The sequence below is a fragment of the Leucopleurus acutus genome, assembly GCF_964270905.1.
Source record: "Leucopleurus acutus genome assembly, chromosome: 2".
NCBI lineage: Eukaryota > Metazoa > Chordata > Mammalia > Artiodactyla > Delphinidae > Leucopleurus > Leucopleurus acutus.
The window spans coordinates 76,530,620-76,557,159 of NC_139143.1; the positions used below are offsets into that span (position 1 = coordinate 76,530,620).

The 26,540-nt window shown below is 45.2% G+C and overlaps 2 protein-coding genes across 2 annotated transcripts; one reads left to right on the forward strand and one right to left on the reverse strand.

The window, feature by feature from the left end:
- Window positions 1–1,107: 1,107 nt before the first annotated feature.
- On the forward strand, window positions 1,108–23,934 carry F11R (F11 receptor). Its single transcript, XM_082832565.1, has 9 exons — window positions 1,108–1,229; window positions 19,469–19,537; window positions 19,704–19,811; window positions 19,999–20,145; window positions 20,438–20,640; window positions 20,816–20,918; window positions 21,058–21,169; window positions 21,715–21,763; window positions 21,900–23,934. The coding sequence occupies exons 1-9, from the start codon at window positions 1,166–1,168 to the stop codon at window positions 21,933–21,935; spliced, it is 891 nt and encodes a 296-aa protein (XP_082688691.1). The 5' UTR covers window positions 1,108–1,165; the 3' UTR covers window positions 21,936–23,934.
- Window positions 13,641–14,513, reverse strand: LOC309957366 (mitochondrial import receptor subunit TOM6 homolog). The gene is made up of 2 exons (XM_082832566.1): window positions 14,332–14,513; window positions 13,641–14,004 (listed from the first exon to the last, which is right to left on the reverse strand). The coding sequence occupies exons 1-2, from the start codon at window positions 14,434–14,436 to the stop codon at window positions 13,906–13,908; spliced, it is 204 nt and encodes a 67-aa protein (XP_082688692.1). The 5' UTR covers window positions 14,437–14,513; the 3' UTR covers window positions 13,641–13,905.
- Window positions 23,935–26,540: the final 2,606 nt, after the last annotated feature.

Here is a 26,540-nt window from a genome sequence, read left to right on the forward strand (position 1 = left end):
GAAGTAGACTTTTGGCCCAAAGGAATGAGAACAAAGGTGAAAGAAGCAAAAGGTCAAAGAATACCACTGTTTTGGATACAAGTGTGGACCTCTTACTTGCAGTGAGATAAGGCTCAGGAAGTTTTCCCACAGGCAACGTGGATATACTAAGATTACAAAATAAAATCATTATAACATAGAAACTAGAAATAGTAAAGGTGTTGAGCACGAGTTTCAATTAAAAATGATGTAACAGTATAAATATTAACAGAAAGCTTGAGTATCAACATAGCCTATAGAAAGAGGGTTTAGTCAGCACCCAGCTGTTAGTGAGAAGATAAGTAATTCTGAAATGCAGAGCTCTGCTGACTGATTAAACAAATGTAAAAGACATATCCACAGTCACTCAGTGATGTTTATAGAGCGTCTGTAGGTCAGTTTGTATTATCTGGGTTTGTTTGGTAATGTGATTCTGCTTTTCCCACTATTGAATTAAGCGCTCCTTTTCCCTTTTCTCCTCTCAGCGCAGCCTTGAATGCTGCGAATGGAGTGGACAGAGGAAACACAGTTTGGGGGGTAGTGTCAACATATCATTCCCCACCTGTCTCCTGGTCTTCTCCCCCAACCTTGCATATTAATACATGTGGTTTTCACTTGCCAAAGGACGGGACCAAGGTTTCTGCAGCACCCAGCAATTTACATTCGAACAAAGAACTCAGGTCTGTCTCTCTCGAGTCCCACAGTACGACTACCTTCCCTACCACCTCCTTTAAAGTATTCCTCTAATCTTCCAGCTCCAACTCAAAACCTAGCCAGTCAGAAAGTCCCTACTTCAGGAACACCGCCCAATCACAGTGTCCTCACCTGCAGAAGGTGAGGTCTGGGTCTCCTTACGCGACAGTCTCCTGGCCCAATCAGGGGCGGCTTGGTCTTGGAAAGGCGCCAGTCAGCCCTAGAGGGGAGTAGTGGGCGGAGTTGCACCTGGCGACGGTGAATCACTCAGTGGAGCGGCGGCTTCTTCCACCAATCGGAATGTGCAGAGGCGGGGCGTCGACCAATCGGGCGTGAAGGGAAGGGCTGGGCTGGGTTCAACCTGGCGGCTGGAGTTTAGTCCCCGCGCTCCTGTTGGGCGAAGCTGTGTCTGTTCCCGGGCTCCGGCGACTACTGTCGTATCGGGATCTTGATCATGTTGGGGACAAAGGCGAAAGTCGGGAGGAAACAGTTGCTTCTCTTCACATCGATGATCCTGTGTAAGTTCCTGGAGCTTTTGGAGGAATCTGTGGGTCTGGTCAGAGGTTGGAGGGAGGCGCTCCCCACACCTCTTGTCCGCGGGAGGGGAGGGGTTCAGAAACCAGTCCGCCTCACCCTCCTAGTCCTCTTTCCGCCCCTGGCTCGTCCCTCTTCTTTCCCGTCCCCCTTACCCTGGTGAGTGGCTGGCTCCCCTCCCCCACACTGGTGAATAATGACCCCTCCTCTTACATCCGGAGCTGCCTTTCCTCACGTTCACCAGAAATAACGGGGAGAGGTTGGTTCCCCTTTCCTTCATCCTCACTTACTGGTGAGGGCCGGTGGGCGCGAGGGCCCTGCCCAGCCGGGATTACACACCTGGGAAGGGGGCCATCCTGCCCCTCCAACACGCATCCAACATACGAGAACAACCCGAGAGAAGTCGGAAGCCTCTCGTACCCTGACTTCCTTGGCCCCTGGATGCTCTGCTACTTAAGGGTCCTCAGAGAAAATCTAATGGAGGTGGGGTGGGGCGGAAGTTTCTTTCCCTGGCTGTTGCTGAAGGGTTTCTTTAGCTTTCCCCGGATTTTGGGGTTGCCATTGTTGCTCTGGGAAAAGTGTCTAGGTGCAAAATCTGGAAAAAAAAAAAAAAAAGAAATAAAATTGAAACCTAAAATTTCTCAGAACACAGCATTCAAAGTTCCTTTCTAGAATAACTACTTCCAGAGTCCTTAATAAATGTTGTTGACTGAGTGACTATTCGCAGGGGGAGGTCCTGGCTTTTGGTTGGCTGGTTCCTTCTCCGAGCCAGAACTCTGCCCTCCCCCCGGCCTTGTTTGAGAGTTTTTGTTTCCTTTGTAAACTCCCTTTCCTGTGGAACAATGAGACTCACTTGTTGGGGCAGGCCTCCGTCTATAGATATGCTTGTGCCCGGCCGAGTGTGTGGTTTGTGCCTTAGTCTACCTGTGTCAGCACCTGCACACTTATCTGTCTGATTCTTGAGTGTCTGTGTGTGTGCTTCTGTGGATAGTTGTGTCAGTAGGGGATCTGTAAGATTCTCCATTTCCCCCTCAACATCCATGTTTTAGGAAATAAAAGAAATGAACAATTATGATCAGTATTAGCAGTTATAAGGTAATTCACTTTGCTTAGTTTGAAGGGTGTCTTAAGGCAGATGAATTGACTACTCCTTTGTCCCTTATCACAAAAATATTAACATTTGGGGTGGACTGGACCAGTGACAAGTCGAATCCTCTCCCTATTGTACAGATAAGGAAACAGGTACAAAGAGGGGAAATGACTTTTCCAGATTGACAAAAGGACCTGGGACTGGAACCAAAGTCTCCTGACTGACTTCTCCTTTTCCCACTCCTGGCTCCAGCGTCTCAGGCACCCTGTGGCACAGGAACCAGGATATCAAAACATCAGTTTGGGATACTGCTCCAGAGTCCACTATCTTACCTACCTTTTTCAATTTTTCTTTCCCACTAGATTCTTTCTTTTCTCACTTCTCCCTTTCAATCTATTCCTCCATTTCCCCCTTTTCTTCAGTTCCCATTCTTTTCCTCCCCTTCTTCCCCATTTACTTCTGTCTGTATCTTAGAACTGCTAGTGACACCCATGGCCATTTTTTGGTTCTGTGTGGTAGTCAGTACTAAACACTTTGCCAACACTTGTGCTGTACCAGTACTCCCCACCCCCAACCTAGAAGTTTCTGAGTCAGTAACTATTTGTGACAGTATTTGTCAGGCTTATAAGCTTCCTAGAGCTGTATCCTTCTCCCCTTTCCTTTTTCCTCTCCCCCTCATTTTCTATAATAATCACATACTGACACTGAAAGAGTTGTGATATCACCCTTATGAGCTTGGGAGTGTCCTCTAGTCTGTTCAGGGAATCAAGAAACAGTGGTTTAGAGGGAGCTTGAGATGATGTTGTATGAGCTTGATAGGACAGTGGATCCTAGAAAGTAACACGTCCAGGAGATGGAGGAACTGACCTTGTCACATGTAAATAGGGTGAGACCTGGGGGGAGCAATTTGGTTAGTACAATGAGGATGGAGATAGCAGCCAGGCCATCCCACCTGGGTTCTGGCTTGGCTTTCTGCCTTATTTGTGATCTTAGGCTAGTAACTCAGTCTTTTCATCTGTAAAACGGGAGTAATAATACTTGTCCTAATCTTGTCCTGAGGATCAACTGGGATAATGGCTACATTACATATACATGAAATGATTATTATCGGGCAGCTTTTATCCCCTTTGGATTTTGTGAGGATGAAAGGATGCTGCCTATAGTAGAGCAGGTCAAAGGAAGCAGGGAGAAACCCTGCTAGATTCCAAAAGGCGAGAGTGAAAAAGTAGGGGCTTTCTTGGGCGTCTAGTCTGTCCTCTGCCCTTGGGATACTGGAAGCATATATAGGGCTCCTGCATGTTCTCCCTCCTCCCTCCAGGGCTGCTCCTCATGTGGGCTCTGCCATCTGGGAGGAAGAAGAAAGGATCAAGCAAAGGTCCAACCCCAGCCTGGGGAACCTAGTGGAGAGGAAGGCCTGAGCCTACTGAGACAGGGCTGGAGACTAAACACTGGGAGAACTGGGCCTGGGAAAAGTAAAACTGGTGACAGAGAGTACTAGTCTCCCTCCCTGTAGAGAGCCTGTGCTTAGAAAAGTTTCCAGCTATCTCCCAGGCAGGAAGAGGCATTTCTGCTTAGCAGGGTGGTGTGTGCATAGGATGACTTTTTGGTGTAACTGCAGACGAGAAAGAGGAAACCTAGGCTGGAATCCTGGTGTTTGCACACACACCTCTTACTTCATGTAGTGTCCCCACTGAAACATTCCAGGAGGAAGGAACTGCTGGGTCAGTCTGTGAGTCCCGGTGTTTCTTTTGTATTGATGTTTCTGCCTTTCTAGTTTTGCTGTTCAGGGTTAGATTTACCTCAAGCTGTAGATTGGTGAGTCACTCCTCCTTTCCCCTCTCTCTACTGGGGGGTTGAAATTACTCCCAGGAAAGAATCGTTCCCTCGAAACCAGAATCTAGAAACTAGTGACACAGCAAGTTGGAACTAGGAAGTGAGTGGTAGTGGAATTCCAGTGTCTTAGTCTTTCCCTCCTGGCTCCAGAACACTTTTCACTCTATGATATTTCTCTTCAGTTTCTTTGTGATCTGGGCTTGCCTGGAGTCTCCAACCTAGTTTTGGCTTAGGGTGGAGCTGCTGTAATGAAAAAAACAAAGTTTATTTATTTATTTTTTTTGCGGTATGCGGGCCTCTCACTGTCGTGGCCTCTCCCGTTGCGGAGCACAGGCTCAGCGGCCATCGCTCACCGGCCCAGCCGCTCCGCGGCATGTGGGATTCCCGGACCGGGGCACGAACCCATGTCCCCTGCATCGGCAGGCGGACTGTCAACAACTGCGCCACCAGGGAAGCCCCAAAGTTTATTTATTTAGAAAAGGTTAATACATTAGTGTGGTACGAGAATCAAAATGATATAAAAGAGTGGGGTTATCACTCCCACCCTGTTCCTGTTCACTCCATATCTCCCCTAGTTTCCTATACATCTTTCCAGTGTTTTGTTATACAAATATCAGTATATATAAATATATATTTCTTTCTTTTCCCTTTTCTTACACAAAAAGAGGCACACTATATTCATTGTATTCCATCCTGTATCTTGTTTATTTCATTTAATATACCCTGGAGATCTTTTCATATTGGTGGTGTGGCCTTGGCCATTAGAATATTCCACCCCCTCCCCCGCCCTCCTCCCCAAGTCCTCTGGGTCAAGGGGCGTCTGTTCTGCCGACTCAGAAGTGGCTGACACTCCTGATCAAAGACAGATTTAAAAGCTATATACATTTTATGTGAGAGATTAGGAAACGATGGGGCTTGTTTTTCACATCTGTTAGCCTTGAGGAAAGACCTTGGGGAATCTCTAAACTCAGACCTGCTTCCTCTAGAGGTTCAGGGAAGATCTGGATGCCACTTGTCAAACGTAATTGTGGAAGAGGTTTCAGTGCTGTCAGGGGGTTGTGAGATGTAATGTGAGTGGATACATACTGGAGTTTTCCAGGCATTGAAAACTCAGAGTTCATCTGCCTGGGACTCCCTGATAAGCAGAGTTTCTGTCTAAAGTCTGCCTGGTGTCATTTGTTTTACAATGTGTAGGACAGGAGGAAGCAGCTGGTTGGCAGGAAGTTTGATGCCAGGTCCCCTGGAGTGAGCCCTGGGCAGGCAGGCAGAGCCTTCCTTTGTAATGGGGAGATGGGTGGGGGAGGAGAGCTGAGCAGGTAGAACTGGAAATTCTGCTGAGAGAGGGCAGCAGGGAGCAATGGTGTGAAAGCTCTCCTGTCCTACACTGCCATCACCACTTTCCACCATCCTCAGAGGGCCTTGCCAGTTGAACGACGTTACTGAAAGTACAGCCAAGCCTGGCTGTTTAGACCTAGCACAGCCTGTTGTGGGGCTCACAGAGCCTTCCCCTTGCCCACGCATTCCTTATCTGTCCCACCCCAAACCCCAGGAGTGACTTCAGTCTCTACAGGGTGAGCGGTGGGAAGGAAAGTGCAAACTGGGGGTGGTAGCCCTGGGTCCGGGTTCTAATTGTATTGCAATGTCAAATTCATTTGTTAATCCAATAAACATTGGTGTTTACTATGTTATGAGCACTGTGCTAGAGATTAGGGATAAAAAGTGAATAACATCTGCTATCAAGCTCTGAGGGGAGTCAGGTATTGTAACAATTAGCCCACGTTAGGTAAACTGTGAACACACTGTAGCTGGGGGCTTTCCAAGGCTTTGGCTTATCTTCCCTATTCCGAGGCTCTAGCTCCCTTACAGTGGGAGTGTCCTACGAGGCTCATCTGCGTAGAGGGGAAATTTGGATGAATTCGTAGAGAAAACCAGAGACTAGCTTGGCTGGCTGGCTGGCTACCCTCCTTTTCCTTCCTTTGTTTGTTTGTTTTTAAATGGATCAAAACAAACTCATTGCACGAAAACAACTTAAGGAAAATTCTAATAATTAACAGGATGCATAGAGAAAACAAAGATTTCTTAGTAAAGCAGCAGAAGGAAGTAGCTTTTCTGTTGTGGGTTTGACCTGCGTGTACAAGGGAGGGTTGTTGGTGGGTTCTGTCAGATGTCTGGATGCCTCCACCCTCTGTGACCACCTTCTCATCACAGCATTGCTTCAAAGTGGCAAAACACAGTGCTAGGAACGGGGGATGATACAAACATAATTTGGTTTCTCTGTTCTCAAGGAACTACAGACATATATTGACTAAGTAGAATACAGAGCACCGTGCGTCAGGGGCTGTCATCGAAGCACGAAATGTTTGGGGAGCATAGAAGGAAATAGTTACTTTTTAAAATGATAAATTTTTTATTAAGAAATAATAGATGTTCAATGTGGAATAATGGGAAAACAGAGGGATATAGAGAAAGTGAAATCACATGTCATCCTATTATCTAGAGATAAACACTGATTGCTTGTTTTATTCTAGTCTTTCCACTATGAATAAATGTGTGGTAGAGATGACCTGTGCAAAATATATCAGAAAAAATAAAATGGCCGTTTGGTGTCACTGACTTTTCCTTAAGTCTTGGCTCTGTGGGCAGAAATTGATGAGGGTCACACCAGCTCAACAGAAATCCATAGACATCAATGTTTAAACCAAACTGTGTACTAATGCTACTTTGAGCTGTGGCCGGTTTGTCAGATTATGTAGGAATTACAGTGGGAAAAAACAAAACTGTGTTATAGATCCCTTCTCATTTAGATTATTAGTTAATGACTGAATACTAGTTTTAAATGAGGTAGGTGACTACGTTCTATGACAGAGAGGATAAGAACATCTATATGCCCTGGTATGGTGGTAACATGTCCTGACTGTATTTTTTTTTTTTTTTTTTGAGCAAAGTACACTTTAAACAAAATCCCTTCTATAGTATTCTACTGTATGGCTATCCTGTAATTAACTGTTCACCTTTTGTTGAGCGTTTAGGGTTTTTTTTTCTTTGCTGTATGAAATACATTAAATTGTCCTTGAACATACATCTTTAAGCTTACCTTTAATTATTTTATTTTCTTAGGCTATATTCCTAGAAGTGGAGAGAGATTAATTTTGATTGGGGGAAGGTATTATGCATCAAGGCACACTGGAACAGGATCTTGAAGTATGAATGGTGTTTCCTTGCTGCTCTGCTGAAGATGCTGTGTAGTGCAGTAGTTTTGGAGACTCGGAGTTAGGCAGACTTGGGTTAAGATTCCCACCTTGTTGTTTGCAGCTGTGTGATTTGGGGCAACTGTGCTAAGCCTCAATGTTCTCATCTATAAAATGGGATGATAACAATAGTACTTGTCTTCCCAGGGTTTTTTTTTTCTTTTCTTTTTTTTTCCTCCTCACAGGGTTTTTAATGAGACAATGCATGTGCTCTCATTTCTTCCTGCCCTTTTTCTCTCCTTGAAATTTATCAGACTCACATACAGAATCTTGATAGTGTAATAGTCTATTTCTTACTCATCTGTTACTTCATTTCACCTTTAAAGTCTTATTTAATCATTCTGTGCTTCCTGGTGTGTCAGTATTTGGGTATTTCCTGTTATTCTTTATCATCCTTCCTTTCTTTTTGCCTTTGTTTTTGCCTCTCCTTTCTTTGTTTTATTTTTCTTTGCCTCTTGTGATCTTTATTATTTTTTTCCCTTTTTATTCCCCTTCCCACTCTTTTTTCTTTAAATTAAAACACTTAATACATACTTGTTTATTACACAAATGTAGAACATTGAAGAGAAAAGCTGCCTGTATTCTCATCTCTCAGATAATATGCACTGTCAAGTGTTTGGAGTCTATTCTTCGAGATTCCTTTATGTGTATATTCGGGTTATTTTTATTATTTGTAAAAATAGGGTCATGTTCTACATATTGTTTTTACATTTTGGACATATTTCTATGCCTGAACAAATTGATTTACCTTGACCTTTGCGATGGCAATATGGTTATTTTTATTTGTTTTTTTTTTACATAGTTGTGTAATGTATCATACCATGGAACCAGATTACCTGGGTTAGAATCCTAGCTCTGCCTCCTACTAGCTTTGTGAACTTGAGCAAATTACTTCAGTTCTGTGCCCCGATTAACTCACATGTAAGATGGGAGCAATAATAATATTTATTTCATAGCATTATTACAAGGATTAAATGAATTAAACCTGTAAAGGGCTCAGAAGAGTATCTGGTACATAGTATTCAAGAAATGTTAGCTGATGGGGCTTCCCTGGTGGCGCAGTGGTTGAGAGTCCGCCTGCCGATGCAGGAGACACGGGTTCGTGCCCCGGTCCGGGAGGATCCCACATGTCGCGGAGCGGCTTGGCCCCTGAGCCATGCATGGCCGCTGAGCCTGCGCGTTCAGAGCCTGTGGTCCGCAACGGGAGAGGCCACAACAGTGAGAGGCCTGCGTACCGCAAAAAAAAAAAAAGAAAGAAAAAAAAGAAATGTTGGCTGCTATTATTTTATTCATGCTATTATTTTATTCATTTGGTCATGCTCAGTAACATGTGTCTAGAATTTGGATATAATTAATTAAAAGTATTGACAAACCTTGCAGAAGTCTTCAAGAATTCTGTTGATTTTTTAAAAATTATTTTATTGAGGTATATTTTGCATACAACATTATTTTAGTTTCGTATACAACATAATAATATATATTTATAGTTATTGAAGAATGATCACCACAGTAAATGTACATCTATCACCATACATGATTACAGAATTTTTTTCCTTGTGATGAGAACTTTTAAGGTCTACTCTCTTAGCAACTTTTAAATATGCAATACAGTATTATTCACTATAGTCACCATGCTGCCCATTACATCTCCATGACTTATCAATTTTTTGTTTTGTTTTGTTTTGTTTTGTTTCTGCGGTACGCGGGCCTCTCACTGCTGTGGCCTCTCCCGTTGCGGAGCACAGGCTCCGGACGCACAGGCTCAGCGGCCATGGCTCACGGGCCCAGCCGCTCCGCGGCATGTGGGATCTTCCCGGACCGGGGCACGAACCCGTGTCCCCTGCATCGGCAGGCGGACTCTCAACCACTGCGCCACCAGGGAAGCCCCGACTTATCTATTTTATAACTGGAAGTTAGTACTTTTTGATCCTCTTCACCCATTTTGCCTCCCAACCCCCCACTCCTCACCTCTGGCAATCACCCAATCTGTTTTCTGTATCTGTAAGCTTGGGGTTTTTTTGTTTGTTTGTTTTTGATCCCACATATAAGTGAGATCCTGTGGTATTGGACTTCCTCTGTTTGACTTAATTCACTTAGCATAATGCCCTTAAGGTCCATCCCTGTTGTCACAAATGGCAAGATTTCATTCTTCTTTATGGCTGAATGATATTCCATCGTATATGTGTGTGTATATATATATATATATATATATATATATATATATATATATATATATACACCACATCTTTATCCATTCATCCATTGATGGACACTCAAGATATTTCCCTATTTTGGCTGTTGTAAGTAATACTGCAGTGAACAGGGGGCTGCATGTAGCATTTTGAGTTAGTGTTTTCATTTTCTTTGGATAAATACTACCCATAAGTGGAATTGCTGGATCATATGATAGTTCTATATTTAACTTTGTAAGGACCCTCCATACTGTTTTCTACAGTGGTTGTATCCATTTACATTCCCACCAACATGAGCTTTGCATGAGGATTCCCTTTTCTCCACATCCTCACCAACAATTATTATTTCTTGTCTTTTTTTTTTTTTTTTTTTTTTTTGTGGCCGTGCTGTGCATCATAGGATCTTAGTTCTCTGACCAGGGATCGAAGCTGTGCCCCCTGCGGTGGAAGCATGGAGCTCTAACCACTGGACCACCAGGGAATTCCCTATTTCTTGTCTTTTTGATAATAGCCATTCTAACAGGTGTGAGGTGATATCTCATTGTGGTTTTGATTTGCGTTTCCCTGATAATTAATGATGTTGAGCATCTTTTCATGTACCTATTGGCCATCTGTATGTCTTTGGGAAAATGTCTATGCAGATCCTCTGACAATTTTTAAAACAGATTGTTTAGGTTTTTTTGCTATTGAATTGTATGAGTTCTTTATACATTTTGGATATTAACCCTTTGTCAGATAAGTTAGTTGCAAATATTTTTTCCTATTCTCTAGGTTACCTTTTCATTTTGTTGGTGATTTCCTTTTCTGTGCAGAATATTGATTCTTTCACTGTGCATACTTGAGTCAAGATTCAACCAGAATGTCCACAGCTGATGCCCAATTTAAACCTTTGTGTTGGTCTGCTTGGGATGCCATGACAAAATACCAAAGACTGGGTGGCTTGAACAACACTAATTTATTTTCTCACAGTTCTGGAGCCCAGAAGTCCAAGATCATGGTGCTGGAGGGATGGTTTCCTCTGAAGCCTCTCCTTGGCTTACAATGGCAGCCCTCTTGCTGCCTCTTCACATGGTCATCCCCTCTATGCATGAGCACCCTTGGTGTCTCTTTGTAGAAGGACACCAATCAGATTGGATTAGGACATGTCCTAAGGTCCTCACTGTAAGTTAATTACATCATTAAAGGGCTTGTCTCCAAATGCAGTCACTCTCAGAAGTACTGGGGGTTAGGGCTTTCATATATGAATTTTGAGGGAATACAATTCAATCTGTAAAAACCATGAACCATTTTGAAGATTCTGCAGAAAGAGCAGTGATCTAGCCAGGTGTCTCCTTGGGTTGCTCTTGTGATCATAAAAGAAATGGGGGTGTTGTAAATGGATTCACATCTTTTCCCCATTTCCCCCCTCCGCCCATTTTAGCCCTTGCATTAGAAGGTCTAAAATGTGTGCAGACCTTGCATTGGCTCTGCACACTTCTACTGGTTGTGAGAAACCAGCCTCTACTGTTGTGCATGCAGACACCTACAGACACACTGCAGCCCAGGTGCAGAAATGAGGCCCTTTTGCAAAATGGCAGGTGGAAAGCACTCATGTGCAGAGAACTTTAATTCTGTTTCATAACTATGAAGCAAATTAAAAACACTTAATTCTTAGATTGTGAAGCTAAATTAAAAGAAAGATTAATAGAACGCTCTTTTTTTTCTTCTGAGAACTAAACATTAAAAAAAAAACACTGTTGCTAGTATTAAAATTTTTTAAAGATTGGGTTTGAATCAAGTTTGTTTTTTCTTCTTCTTTTTAAAAATATTTATTTATTTTGGTTGTGCCAAATCTTAGTTGTGATGTGCAGACTTCTTGCTTGTGGCGTGCAGACTTCTTAGTTGCAGCATGCAGACTCTCAGCTGCGGCATGCATGCGAGGTCTAGTTCCCCGACCAGGGATCGAACCCAGGCCCCCTGCATTGGGAGTGTGGAGTCTCACCCACTGGACCACCAGGGAAGTCCCAAGTTTATTTTTTCTTTATTTGGGTGTACCCCATCTGCCAATTTGAAAAATGGGCTTATCTTTGTAGATAAACCTTAACAAGTAGATGTTATAGTGAATGGTCTGCTCTGACCTAATTTGTTAAGGCTCTATGTTGTTCAGTGTCAGTTTGTACCAGGCATTATGCTAAGTGCTGAGAACTCAGAATGATAGATTAACACATTATCCCTGCTCCTTTGGTTGTTTACTGCCTGATAAGGGAGAGATATAGGCGCATAGATGATGTCATTATAATGTGGGAAGTGCTTTGACAGTGTTTTGCATGGGGTAGTGGAAGCCTAGGAAAGAGACCTTAACTTGTCTGTGGTGAGTATTGGGGGTGGGGTAAGTCATTTCCCGCAAAGTAATGTGTTTGAATACCTGCTGACCAGGTGGAGAAAGAGGGGACAGAGTGTTCCGTATAACAGGAATAGCATAAGCAAAGGCAGAGGTTGTGAAACTGCACGTCTTTGCTGGGAATTGTAAGTAGTTTTGTATTGCTGGAGGGTAAATTGCAAGAATAGGGAGTGTGGTGAAGATGATAAACTTATCACCAGGTCGGTTGGTGCTAGAACTCTTGCCTGGCTGAAGAATTTGGATTTTATCTTACAGGTAATGTGCAATCATTGGAAGCTTGAAGCAAGTGTTAGATTTGCACTTTTTAGAAGGCTGTATAGTATAGCCCAGTCTCTGGAATTGGACTGCCTTGATTTGAAGCTGTACCACCACTTAACTGCTCTGGGCCTCAGTTTCCCCATGTAGAAAACAGAGGTGATAATAACAGTATCACCCAACTCCTAAGGTTGTTGTAGGAATTAAATCCATGTGATGTGCTTATAGCAGTGCCTGGCATATAATATAGTAAGTGCTCAATAAATGTCAACTCTTTCTCTAGCAGTGAGGTGGAGGAGGGATGTGAGTGGGTCAAAATTAAACAAGGCAGAGAAACCTATTGAGAGACCAAATGCAATTCTTCAGATGACGATGGTACTAAAAAGTGGCAGTGGGTCTGTGGAGAGGAGGGACCAAATTTGAGGGAGATTTGGGAGATGACATTGTAATGCTTGGTGTTGGACTAGAGTGAAGGAAAGATGGTGATGGCTTAAAAGGTTCTAGAGTGAGTGACCAAGTAAATGGTGATACCACCAACCTGGAGAGAGGAGGGGAAGCGAGAGGTAGTGGGAAATGATGAGCAGTGTGAGATTGCAGGAGGAGGTGTGTGAAGTCCAAGTAGAACCGTCAGGAGGCACAGCAATAGGAGTCTGCAGCTCAGGCAAGAGGTAGTATCTGGAGCTGGCCATACATTGGTGTAGAGGAATGTTGTGTACTTGAGGTTTCCTAGAGAGAATATGGAGAGGAGAAAGGGCACGGGATGCAATGCTGGGGATTACTAATATTAAGGGATGGACAGAGGAAGCAAAGTTCAAGAAGGCGAATAAGATAACCCTGAGGTGGGGGGAGAACCAGAAGGGCTGAATGCAGAAACCAAGGGGGTGGAGTGGCTTGAGGAGGCAAGTGGTTAGTAGGGTCAAACATCTCACAAAGGCCACAGGAGGTAAGTGAAAAAGCAAATACTGGATATCTTTAATTATAAGACTACTTAAATGTTTTGGGAATTGGGATGTGACTTACAGCCCATGTACATATTTATAATATGATGTTTCCCCAAGAAGCTATTATTAAATTGATGTTATATCTTATAATCAGGGTATCTTAGAATTGAGGAATACGATGGGTGACCTTAGTAAAATCCATTTTAATTTCAAAGTGAGAGCCAAAGACGTATTGCAGTAGGTTGAGCCGTGAATGTGTATGTTGGGCTGGAAACAGTGTGTGTAGACTACTTCTTTAAGAAGTTTAGAGAGAAAGGGAGGAAAGGATTGTCACTAGAGAGGGGTGTAAGATTGAGTGAAGGTTTTCTGTACATGAAAGGGCCAAAAAGTCTATTTTTTTTTGTCTTTGTGTACAGTCTTTATTTGTTGAAATACCATTAGATTTTTCCTCAGGACAAGAGCAAAGATCATCCCCTGCAGAAACTTTGGAACTATGTACAGAACTTTACAGAACAGAGGACAACACTTTAGCTGAAGCCTGCCTGCTGACCAGAGAAGGGTGTTCTGAGTGGACTCAGCAAAGAAAAGGAAATCAAGCAGGGAAAGCCCATCTGAATCAAACTTCAGCTGCCATCAGGGCAAGTCTTGTGATGGTCACAGATTGGAGGCTCTGTTTATGGAAGGTTCGAGTACAGCACAGGGGTTCCATGTATCTTTACGGCTACACCCCAGGCTGAGGTGCCATTAAGTCTATGTCACTCAAATTCCTGGCCAGCCAAACTCCGGCAGCAAAGAGTCCCAAATTAAGGATCAAGTTCCTCTGGAAGAGGCTTCCCTGGTGGCACAGTGGTTAAGAATCCGCCTGCCAATGCACGGGACACAGGTTCAAACCCTGGTCCGGGAAGATCCCACCAGCTGTGGAGCAACTAAGCCCGTGCGCCACAGCTACTGAGCCTGTGCTCTAGAGCCCACGAGCCACAACTACTGAAGCCTGTGCACCTAGAGCCCGTGCTCCACAACAAGAGAAGCCACGGCAGTAAGAAACCAGCACTCACCACAACTAGAGAAAGCCCATGTGCAGCAGTGAAAACCCAACACAGCCAAAAATAAAATAAATACATTAATTAATTAAAAAAAAAAAGTTCCTCCAGAAGTCATTTCTATCGGTGGCAAAGCGGTAGACTCCCCGAAGCCAGTCTCCCACGTTGTCTGGAAGTTCAGGAGCTTCATTTGCCGAGCCCACAGTGGTCATGCCAGCCCCACTGGAAGCGATAGCAGCACCTTCACGCTCCACAAGGCCTCTCACCACGCACCTTCCAAAAAATCTATTGATGCCTTTGACTTTGTAGTTTTTCTTGTTGTGAACATGGAGTAAATTAAACATCACAATGGAAAAGGTGAAATTTCCTTTGTTTTGGTTTACCATGTTAACTAGTAGGACATTTGTATGTACAGTATGGCAAGTATACGTCCAAGGTTAAGTGCAAAAGGGAGGTCGTGATGAGGTAAGGGAACATATAAAATAGATGAGGAGAATGGATGGGGAAATTGTGGGTGTTGTGAGAGAAAACCCTCAGCTCTGCTGCTCTATACATGATGGTTCTAGAAAAGAGTTAGTCTTTTTTTTTTAAATAAATTATTTATTTATGTATTTTGGCTGCATTGGGTCTTGGTTGCTGCACTTGGGCTTTCTTTAGTTGTGGCGAGAGGGGTCTACTCTTCCTTGCAGTGCGCAGGTGGCTTCTCTTGTTGCAGAGCATGGGCTCTAGAGCGCAGGCTCAGTAGTTGTGGCGCATGGGCTTAGTTTCTGTGCGGCATGTGGGATCTTCCTGGCCTAGAGCTCCAGCCCAGGTCGTCTGCATTAGCAGGCGGATTCTTTTTTTTTTTTTTTTTTTTTTTGCGGTACGTGGGCCTCTCACTGCCGCAGCCCCTCCCGTTGCGGAGCACAGGCTCCGGACGCGCAGGCCCAGCGGCCGTGGCTCACGGGCCCAGCCGCTCCGCGGCACGTGGGATCTTCCCAGACCGGGGCACGAACCCACGTACCCTGCATCGGCAGGCGGACTTTCAACCGCTGCACCACCAGGGAAGCTCTAGAAAAGAGTTAGTCTTTCCAAGGCAATTACAGTGATAGAGGAGAGATGGTTTAGTGGGCTGGAATGTACGCATTTTTCCGGCAGTATTTATATATATTTATATGTATTACTGAAGAAAACTTTGAAGTCAGAAAAAGAAGTATGTACAGAAGGACCTATGGGCAGATGATGAGAATAATAACACATAATACTTATTTGGTGCTTCCTGTTGGTCAGACACTCTTGTAAGCACTTTATTTGTATTAGCTTGTTTAACTCTCAACAACAGCCCTTTGACATAGAAATTCTTATTATCCCCATTTTACAAGTGGGCAAACTGAGGTTCAAAGTGACTAAGTGGCTTGCCTGGGTCACACAGATTATAAGTAACAGAGCTGGGATTTGAATGCAGGCAGTCTGGATCTAGAGGCTTGTTCAGGAACAAGAAGGGGAACGTGGATCAGGATGTCTGAGGTGTCCTGGGGTCACTAGGAAGGAAGGACATGTTGCAGAGGCTGAACTTAACTCGTGGTGTGAGATGCAGTCACAGGAGAGTTTTGAGTATTGCAGTCAGGCCACAGGCAGACATCAACAGTCCTGCACCAGAGGAAGGTGAGAAGGCCCTGAGGTGAAGGGCCCTGTATTTTAAGCAAGAGGAGAGAAGCCTGGACTAGGTAATAGCAGTCAGAATTAATGAGAAGGGGAAGATGCCAGTTGCCCAATATGTTTGTGTATATATGTGGTGATGTCATTCCTGCACATGTTTTAGATCTGATAATCTGAGAGGACTCAAAAAAGAACTTCAGGGCTTCCGTGGTGGTGCAGTGGTTGAGAATCTGCCTGCCAATGCAGGGGACACGGGTTCGAGCCCTGGTCTGGGAGGATCCCACATGCCGCGGAGCAACTAGGCCCGTGAGCCACAACTACTGAGGCTGCGCGTCTGGAGCCTGTGCTCCACAACAAGAGAGCCCGCCATAGTGAGAGGCCCGCGCACCGCGATGAAGAGTGGCCCCCGCTTGCCACAACTAGAGAAAGCCCCCGCACAGAAATGAAGACCCAACACAGCCAAAATAAATTAATTAATTAATAAACTCCTACCCCCGACATCTTCTCTAAAAAAAAATAAATAAAGAAGTTCAGCTGAAGTTAGAAGTGAGGCAGAAACAATCATCAAATTCATATGCTGTGATTTATTTATTTATTTTCTTTTGGGCGGCCCTTTATTTCAAAGGCTAGTTTTTAGTTTAATTACAAGCTGTTCTTCGTTTGGGTGGTGTCATAGGTTGGGTTCTTGGGAAACTGACTCTGAGATGTCAATTATTGTACCAAGACATTTATTAGGGAGTGTTCTTGGGATCCACACCTATGGAAGCAGGACCGGGCAGAGGGAAAAGTTGAGTTGCATTGTATAGTCCCAACAAGGCCTCAGCTTACCGCACAGGGACCTTTGAAGGAGAAATAGCCCTTCAGTGTTGTCCCAAGGTGGGGAGTTGGGGAGATAGAGATGGGACTTTTTGTTTTTTTTGAGATGGGACTTTATATGTGTCCTCCCTCCCTTTTTTTTTGTCCCACGCGGCACATTGGATCTTAGTTCCCCAACCAGGGATTGAACCCGAGCCACCAGCAGTAGAAGCACGCATGGAGTCTTAACCACCGAACCACCAGGGAAGTTTCCAAAAGTCAGTTCTTGCTGGTTCCTTTTTTTTTTTTGGCCGTGGAACTTGCTCGATCTCAGTTCCCTGGCCAGGTATTGAACCTTGGCCATGGCAATGAAAGCCCAGAATCCTAACCACTAGGTCACCAGGGAACTACCCCCCCTCTCATTGATCAGGCATTGGATGCCGGTGCCCTGACCCTGTTGCCGCCTGGTAGGAGGCACGGCCCTGGGCAAGGCAGTGTTCTGGGTATCCTCAGAGAGGGCTGATGGCTGCAGGCCTTCTTCTGGCAGCAGTCCCAGCAGCTGAGACAAAAAGTCCTTCATTCCTGAAGAGAGATCTGGTTTGCACATTTCGGTGTACATCACAGGTAGCAAATTGTAAAATTCGAGAATCTTAAAAAAACAAAGTTCCCATCATCAAAGCAGAGAAAGTTGACTTGGGCAAAAAATCAAAGCATTTAATTGTCAGCGTTCTTGATGAGAGCTAGAGACTTCCATGTCCTCAGTTTTCAATTTAGTAAAGACTATTTGGGTTAATTTCTGTATCTGTTATTACATCTGATTATAGATTTGACTTTGAAATATAATGCCAAATATACAGATACAAAGTAATATGATTAGAAATAATTTCTAGATAAAATGGACCTGACTTTTAAAAGAATCATATTTTAGTACATAGTTTGCCTCCATTACACTAGTGGCTTTTCTGAAAAGCAGCATGGTGTATAAAAGTATGGTATAATAAGGGAAAAAAAGAGGTATAGGAGAGACCTGTATGCTAATCTCAGCTCTGCCATTTCCTAGCTATGAAAACTTGGATCAGCCACTTAATCTTTTATTTTTTCTATTTATTTATGTATGTAAGTATGTACGTATGTATGTATGGCTGTGTTGGGTCTTCACTGCTGCCTGCGGGCTTTTCTCTAATTGCGGCGAGCTGGGGCTGGTCTTTGTTGCGGTGCGGGGGCTTCTCTTCTTGCGGAGCACAGGCTGTAGGCACGCGGGCTTCAGGAGTTGTGGCACGCAGGCTCTAGAACGCAGGCTCAGTAGTTGTGGCTCGTGGGCTTGGTTGCTGCACGGCATGTGGGATCTTCCCACACCAGGGCTCAAACCCGTGTCCCCTGTATTGGCAGGTGGATTCTTAACCACTGCACCACCAGGGAAGCCCCCCACTTAATCTTTCAGGTTTTAAACAAAAAAAGAAAGAAAGAAAGAAAAGAAAGAAAAAGAAAATGAACCTAAAGGATTTCAGAGAACATCTAGTTCAAACCCATCATGTTTCAGATAAGAAAAGGGAGGTTCAGGGTCAAGAGACCATATTCAGTTACTTGGGTAATTTAATAATGAAAAAGTATACTTGCATTTATCTAAAGAAGATAGGACTTTGACTTAAAGCTATGAATAAAGCAGCCTTCATGAGTTTGAGCTTTGAAAACATGAATGAGAGTAATTGTGTACGTGCAGGTTGGTAACTATATCACACCATCCTAGAATCCCCTGGCACTGGTGTTTATTTTGGGATGTGTGGGCCCCTCCTGTGAGCCCTGCTGCCTCTCTCCCACCATGTTATTTAATTAGCCTTGCCTCTCCTCACCTCCTCTCTCCACCTCCACCACACACCGCATTTTCCTTCTCTTCTCCATTGGGCAGAAGGAGATTCTAATGAGATGATCTGAACCCACTTCTGGTCCAGAACCCACTGTGTGATGTTAGGCACATTTCTTTACTTTAGTTCCTCATGTAACACTGGGATGATAATGTTTGTCCTGCTGATCTGTCATGCTTGTTTCAAGGATCAAATGATATAATTGTATGTGAAAACACTTTAAAAAGCACAAAAGGCCCTACAAATGTATTATTATTATCCTATTATTGCTCCTCCCTTTCTTCCCTCCCTTGCCTCCAGCTTTGCTGGCTTCCTGCCGGGATTGTCTGACAAGTGACTGCAATTATTTGCTGAGAAGCTTTCTCTGAACCATGAAATGTCATTTAGAAAGCTGCTCTTGGACTAGGAGGAATCTGATTAGATTATTGGGAGTCACAGAGGGAAATTTTTTTTTTTTTTTTTTTGCGGTACGCGGGCCTCTCACTGTTGTGGCCTCTCCCGTTGCGGACTACAGGCTCCGGACGCGCAGGCTCAGCGGCCATGGCTCACGGGCCCAGCCGCTCCGCGGCATGTGGGATCTTCCCGGACTGGGGCACGAACCCGCGTCCCCGGCATCGGCAGGCGGACTCTCGCCCACTGCGCCACCAGGGAAGCCCAGGGAAAAATTTTTTTAAATAAAGAAATTGCATTAGAAGGAAATCTTTTATTTCCATTGATTAAAACAAGTATTAGCCTGCAATTGTAGCAAAAAGCATTTTTAAAAGATATTTAGAATATTGGTGAGAAAGTGTGAGATCCGAGAGGCACGTGAATCTCTTGAATCCCTTGACCTTGGAATCTCAGCATGGAGAGTCCCAGCCCTAGATGCCCATCAGCTGGGACTGCTCTTCCCTCTCCACAGCATTCCTCTGTCCACTCCTGATGGACCCACCTCTCTTCTTCTTCTCAGGCTCACTGGCATTGGGCAGGGGTGCAGTGCAAACTTCTGAACCAGTAGTCCGAGTTGCTGAGAATAAACGTGAGTTGGGAGGGGCTGTGGAGGGTGGCGGGAGTTGGAGGGAAGGGAGGTGAGCAGGTGCAGACCCCTGGGGAACGTTCAGCCCAGACTGTGGTTTGGGGCCATTTCCCCAGCTTCTCCATTTACTGCTGTTTCTTCCTCCCACACACTTTGATCCTGTCTGTAGCTGCCAAGTTGTCCTGCTCCTACTCCGGCTTCTCCTCTCCCCGCGTGGAGTGGAAGTTTGCCCATGGCGACATCACCAGCCTCGTTTGCTATAACAACAAGATCACAGGTGAGTCGCTCCACCTCCTTGCTGATTGCCTAGGTTGCAGGGGGCTCACCCTGGGGCTGAAGTCCCCAGGGCCTTCCTGTCGCCTTTCCTGGGGGAAGAAGAGAGCCCCCTGTGCCTTGGGTGCCACCGTCACCAGCTTCTCTTAGCTTTCCAGCTCACTCTGCCCCTGCTTCCTCTGTCCTGGTAGCTTCCTATGAGGACCGAGTTACTTTTTCGGACAGTGGCATCACCTTCCATTCTGTGACCCGGAAAGACACGGGGATGTACACTTGTATGGTCTCTGACGAAGGCGGCAACACCTATGGGGAAGTCACTGTGGAGCTCATTGTGCTTGGTACGTGCCACAGGTCTTCTGTGTGGGCTTGCAATCAATTGCTTCCCTAAACCCTTAGCAGGCTCTGCTAAGCTTTGGAGCTCACTGATGGTGAAAATGCTCGTGGCGGTGGGGCTGGGGAGGGGGGTGTTCAGAGTCCTGGTGCTGTCAGAGAAGAACGAGCCCCTGGTTAGGGGGAAACTAAGGGCATAGTAAGGAAGGAAGGCTAGAGCTGATGGATGGGAGTGTCATGCTACTTGGCCTTCAGGCAGCCGTCCTGCTCTTGTGACAAGTACCTTCTCTCCCTCCCCAGTGCCTCCATCCAAGCCTACAATCAGTGTCCCCACCTCTGCTACCATCGGGACCCGAGCAGTGCTGACCTGCTCAGAGACAGACGGTTCCCCACCTTCTGAATACTTTTGGTTCAAGGATGGGGTACTGATGCCTACGGAACCCAAGAACAACCGTGCTTTCAGCAACTCTTCCTATACCCTGAACCATAAGACAGGGGAGCTGGTATGGACGGGGTCAGGGTAAAAGATGTGTATGAGGGGGTCGCAGGGTTATAGAACCCCCGAAAGTGGGGAAGAAGGGCAAACAACAAGGTAACCTTGGCATTAGGATCAGGAGACGTAAAAGACAGGTACTTGGCTTCTTCGAGCAGGAAGCCAATTTGTCTTCTGCCCTCCAGATCTTTGACCCCGTGTCGGCCTCTGATGCTGGAGATTACACTTGTGAGGCGCAGAATGGGTTCGGGCCACCCATGAAGTCAGACACTGTGCACATGGACGCTGGTGAGTGAGGGCGTGGCTGGGGCTTGAGCTCAGACCCCAGGGTGGGGTTTGGGGGTCTGCTCTCCGTCCTGGCTTTGGCAATGTTGGCAATACCATGAACGAGCTTTCGGGTGCCTGACCTCTCATTTGTGTCCCATAGTGGAGCTGAATGTAGGGGGCATCGTGGCAGCTGTCCTTGTAACACTCATTCTCCTTGGAGTCTTGATTTTTGGCATCTGGTTCGCCTATAACCGAGGCTACTTTGACAGTAAGTATTTGACCTCAAAGGCTCTCCTTTGTATCATCCCCATTTCAGGGCCTGGTTCTTGGGTGCCACCTGAGTACTGACCTGATACTGAGCCCCGTGTGTGTTGGGGTTACCTCCCAGGGAGCACCGGTCACCCGTATCTCAGGGCCACACGCTAGGTCCCCCATCTTCCTGCGCCGTGCTGTCTTCTACCCTGCTGACACTCATGGTCCCATTTCTTGTCTTTCAGGAGCAAAGAAAGGGTGAGTGAGCTGCTGTCCTAGAGCTCTCTAAGGTTGAGTACATGGATGTATATGGTTTGAAGCTGAGATGTTCCCCGGGGGAAGGGGTTGGAGGGGAAGGCAACGAGCCTGGTAGGGAAAAAGCGTCTGGATTTCTAGCCCTATCCACTATGGTCCTGTGCTTGTCCTTTCTCCCTGCACCCAAACCTCCCTACCGAGAACTCTGTGTTTCCGTGAAGTTCTCAGTCCCGGCCTCTAAAGTTAACAAGCAGAGGTTAAGGAGAGGGACTAGGGGACTGAGCGTCTCCATCTTCTGACTTGTCCGTAGGACCTCGAATAAGAAGGTGATTTACAGCCAGCCCACTGCTCGAAGAGATGTGAGTATGCCTGCCCTGGGATGGGGAGGTCCTCCTGGCTGGAGTGAGGGGTTTCCAGACTGTGTTTATAGGTATTCAGGGGATTATCAGCTAAAGAAGACTGTAGAGAGTTGACTCGAATGTTTTATTTCTCCAGGGGGAATTCAGACAGACCTCATCATTCTTGGTGTGACCCTGGTCCAGCTCATCTCCCGTCCTCTGTGCTTGCCTTACTCAGGTGCTACCAGACTCTGGCCCCTGATGTCTGTAGTTTCACGGGATGCCTTATTTGTCTTCTAGCCCCCACAGGGGCCCTCACTTTTATCTTAGTTAGGATGTGTTTTTTAAATAATGTCTGCCATGTGCACCTTCTACCTTCCTGCCTCCCTTCCTTTCCCACCACTGCTGAGTGGCCTGGGACTTGTTTAACGCTCTTTTCCCCCATCCCCCATCCCTACGAGGGATCAGACAGAAGTCCTGACTGATGCCTGCTGAGTTCCCTTCCAAGGAGACTGCGAGGGTGGCGGGGCACTCACTGCCCCCTGCGTGCAGCGGTCCTCACATAGGGAGGGATCTGGAGCTTGGTTCCTTGGTGCTTTCTTGCCGTACTGAGGACCGGTACCAGCTGTTCTAGAGTGGGGACTGGAGACTGGAGCAGCTGAAATGGTTGTGTGGTGACGACGTCAAGTCTCTTCTCAGTGCCTCTGCAGTCCACTTTCTTCTGTCTTCCCGCCGGAAGTGCCATGGGGTCCTCCTGCACCGTCCTCTTTCTGAACACAAGCAGACTGACAGCAACTATGTCTGTGGAGAAAACAAGAGTTTTGGTTGTGGAGATCATAGTAAGCTTTCAGGGCACACGGAGCAGAAGAGTTTTTAAATCACTGATCTACAGAAAAGAAAGCTGGAGCTGGTAGCTCAAGCCATCACCCTTCCCTTGGCTGGAACAACTGGACCCACACTTTTAAGATGTGTCTGCAGGGTTGTGGGAATTTGTGTAGTAGTCAGCTCTGCTGAGCACGTGTGTGTGTGTGTGTGTGTGTGTGTGTGTGTGTGGTATCAATTCTATACTGAAATTGAGTGTGTGTTGGAGGGCTTCTTAGCTCTTTGGTGAGATTGTACTGTGGGAATGGGAGAAATGAAATACCTAGGCTCCTTCTTAGTACAAACAAGAAAATCCCCAAAGGCCGGCTTCCTAGCAACCTGGGCTGGTCCCTAGCTCACTGTCCTACCCCTTCCTGGTTCCTGCCTTCAAGGCAGACGTTGGACCCTCATTTCCAGAGTCCTCTTGTGGCAGGAGAAGGGCACCCCGGGTGAAGTGATGGTGTACTCTGGGTTCTACTTGGTCTGATCCACCCAGTGAGAAGAGAAATGCCCACCCTGCCACCTCTGTCAGGCAGATGCACTAATATACTTCCCTGAGGCTACAGGAAAAGCAGCTCCAGAGCCTGAGGCAGGATTTCTCAAATCATTCTCAGAATCACTCCTTTAGTAGTAGTTTAAAGTAGTCCTACTTCTCTATTTAGGGGGTAGGTGTAAGGAGAGCAGGAGTGAGCAGGGTAGTCCTGCCCACCATCTTGACCCTTCTTTGCCCTTACATCTGTTTCTCCCTCTACCCCAGCAGCCCCAGTCTATTTATTAACTAGCAAGAGGGCAAATAAGGGGTCTCCTAGGATTGATTTTGCTAATTTCTGTGGAGGATACTGAACACCACTTTGCCATGTTCTGTTCCCTCATCTGACACTCCATCACAGAACTGAGTTTTCTTTTCATCAAGGATCCAGAAGGAAAAACAAAAACCAAATCGTATCGTCATGCACCAATAAAAAATAAGCTTTCCAGATGGAAATAGAATCTAATTAGGCAATAAAAGTAGAGATTGCGAAACGGTTCAGTAAGAATGAGGTTTCTGAAGTACGTTTTAGTTTTGTATCATTGCTGGGGGACAGGGTGGGAGGGATGTGGAGAAAAGGCCACAGGGAAGCAGAGGTGAATCATTGTGCCTGCAAGCCTGAAGCAAATGGCTCTTCACTCCCTAGGTCACGACTTGTGAGGAGTATAAGTCAGTTATTTACCAGCCTTGGACTTTACCGCTCCAGCTTACAACAGTCCCTTGAGTTGGAAAACACCTCGTCTGCTTTCATTTTAGAATGTTACAACTAATTTTTGTAATAAATGTTTATTTTTCACATTGAGTTTAAGTCCTGAAGTTTTAGCTTAAAAGAATTGGGACCCCCAAAGTGACTTGAACATTCAAAAATCTTACCTGTAGTCTTTTTTTTTTTTTTCCTGTAGTCTTTTTAAGAAAGAGATTAGGGATATCCTTCTAAATAGTCTGGTAGTTCGATTTCAGTTTAACTGACCATTGGCCTGTACTCGAATGGGAATGCTTCAAATGGACATTTCCTGCATTAAAAGGAGACTTAGGGGTTGAGGAACAGGGTAATCCCTAGAGATTAGTGTTTTAGACATGAACCCACCCTGATCAGGGAGAAAATGATTGGACATTAAGGATGTATTTGTTGTCCCTGTCTCAACAGGATCTGCAGATCAAGGCCAGGGGAGGGGAAAGTGGGAAATGGGGTTGGTCCATTTCTGAATGACAGGACAGTATGTTCTATGGGGGCATGGGGACAGCTTAGTAAAGGAGATAAATGAAGAAAAAGTACAACTTGCACTTTAAGAAAAAAAAAATCTCGAATTTTGTAGCTCTTCCAATTTATTATCCCTTCTTTGGTACTAGCTGTAAAAATCTAATATGAAATGGAACTTTTTTTGACGGAAGTAATTTTTTTTTTTTTCCTTTTGGCCGCGCTGCACAGCTTGTGGGATCTTAGTTTCCCAACCAGAGATTGAACCCTGCCTGGGCCCATGGCAGTGAAAACCCCGAGTCCTAACTACTGGACCACCAGGGAATTGCCCAGTAACTTGCTGAATAATTACTATCATCCACTAACTTCCTTACTGGGTATTACTACTATCCCCATTTCACAGATGGGGAAAAGAGGCACAGAAATGCTCAGGAACCTGCCCATGTTCACACAACCAGCACTAGGCAAGTAGTAGATCTGGGATTCAAGACAGCTGGGGAGAGACTGGATAGCATATGTCCTGCTCACAGTGACCCTACTGGAGGAGGAGCTGGAGATAGAAGTTAACTTTCCCTGTAGAGGTAGGTATGTGGGAATTAGGACATTGAAAGTAGTGATGTCCACCTGGGGTTTTCTCTGAACTGTGACTACCCCAACAGTATCTACAGGACGGTGAGACAAGCAATTATGAAGCTCTTGGTAAAATGGAGGGCCTATGAGCGCCACCTTCTGGAATGAAGGATAACATCGCTGCATTTTTGCCAGTGACCTAAATGAAAAACAAGGCATGCATATTTGTGGATGGCAAGGAGATAGAACGACAACTTCATCAGCTTGCAAAATGAGAAGTCAAAAAGATCTCAGTAGGCAGGAATGATAAACCCCATTTAAGAAGGTGAAGTTCAGTGGTAATAAGCGTTAAGATTCTGCCTTTGGGCTCCCACAACCAATTCTTCATGTATAAATTTGGAAGGATGTAGAATGTCTAGAACCAGAGGGATACTCTTTGCTGATGGTACTAAACCCCTGTATCAAGTTCTATTTTAGATGTCAAACTTTAAGATGATTATAGACAAACTAGAATATGTTCATAGAAAGTGATCTGGGTGGTGAAGGGACTTAAAACTAGAAGCCATCTAGAAGCTTAATAAAAGAATCAATGTCAAGCCCAGAGAATCAAAGACTCAGACAAGACAAAATTAGATATTTGAAGATTACTGGGTGGATGGTCCCAAGGCAGAAAATTAGGACCGATGGATGATGTCTAAGAAGACTTGTTATAATTCAGAATGTGCCCTTCAGAGCTTCAAGGAGGAGGTGCTGTATGGAAGAAAGAATAGCAGTTTTGGAGTCAGGCAGACCTTGTTTGATTCCACCTTCTGCGATGTTGGCAAATTTTTCTCTCTGGGTCTCAGTTTTGTCATCTAAAAAATTGGTGATAATACCCACCCTATGAAATTTTTAGAATTAAATGAGACAAGATCTGTAAAGCACTTTACAGTACCTCACATTATAAGAGCTGTCCATAACTGCTTCCAAACTGGATATTCTAGGCCAGGAGTTGACAAACTTCAAATAAATGGCTAGATTTTTTTTTTTTTTTGACTTACAAATTTTTTTTTTTTTTTTTGGCTGCCTTGGGTCTTCGTGGCTGCACATGGGCTTTCTCTAGTTGTGGCGAGCGGGGGCTACTCTTCGTTGCGGTGTGTGGGCTTCTCATTGCAGTGCCTTCTTGCGGAGCATGGGCTCTAGACACGTGGGCTTCAGGAGTTGTGGTGCACAGGCTCAGCAGTTGTGGCTCGTGGGTTCTAGAGCACAGGCTCAGTAGTTGTGGCACACGGGCTTTGTTGCTGCATGGCATTTGGGATCTTCCCGGACCAGGGCTTGAATCCATGTCCCCTGCATTGGCAGGCGGATTCTTAACCACTGCACCACCAGGGAAGTCCCCTACTAAGGTGTTTTTATTTATTTTTTAAAAGATTTTTTAAAAAAATTATGTGTAACATAGACAAAGTTATTTGTCAATAAATTTTTAAGGAATTTCACATGGTCTGATTCTTTCCACTGCCAATCACCTTAGTTCCTCCAAACTCATAATCTTCATGATAAAATAGCCCTTTCAAAAAGAAGTTGTCATGTGAGTCAGCCCACAGTTCTTTTTGTTAGGCTTCTTTGATCTTCCGTGGAATATGGACACACTTCAAAATTCC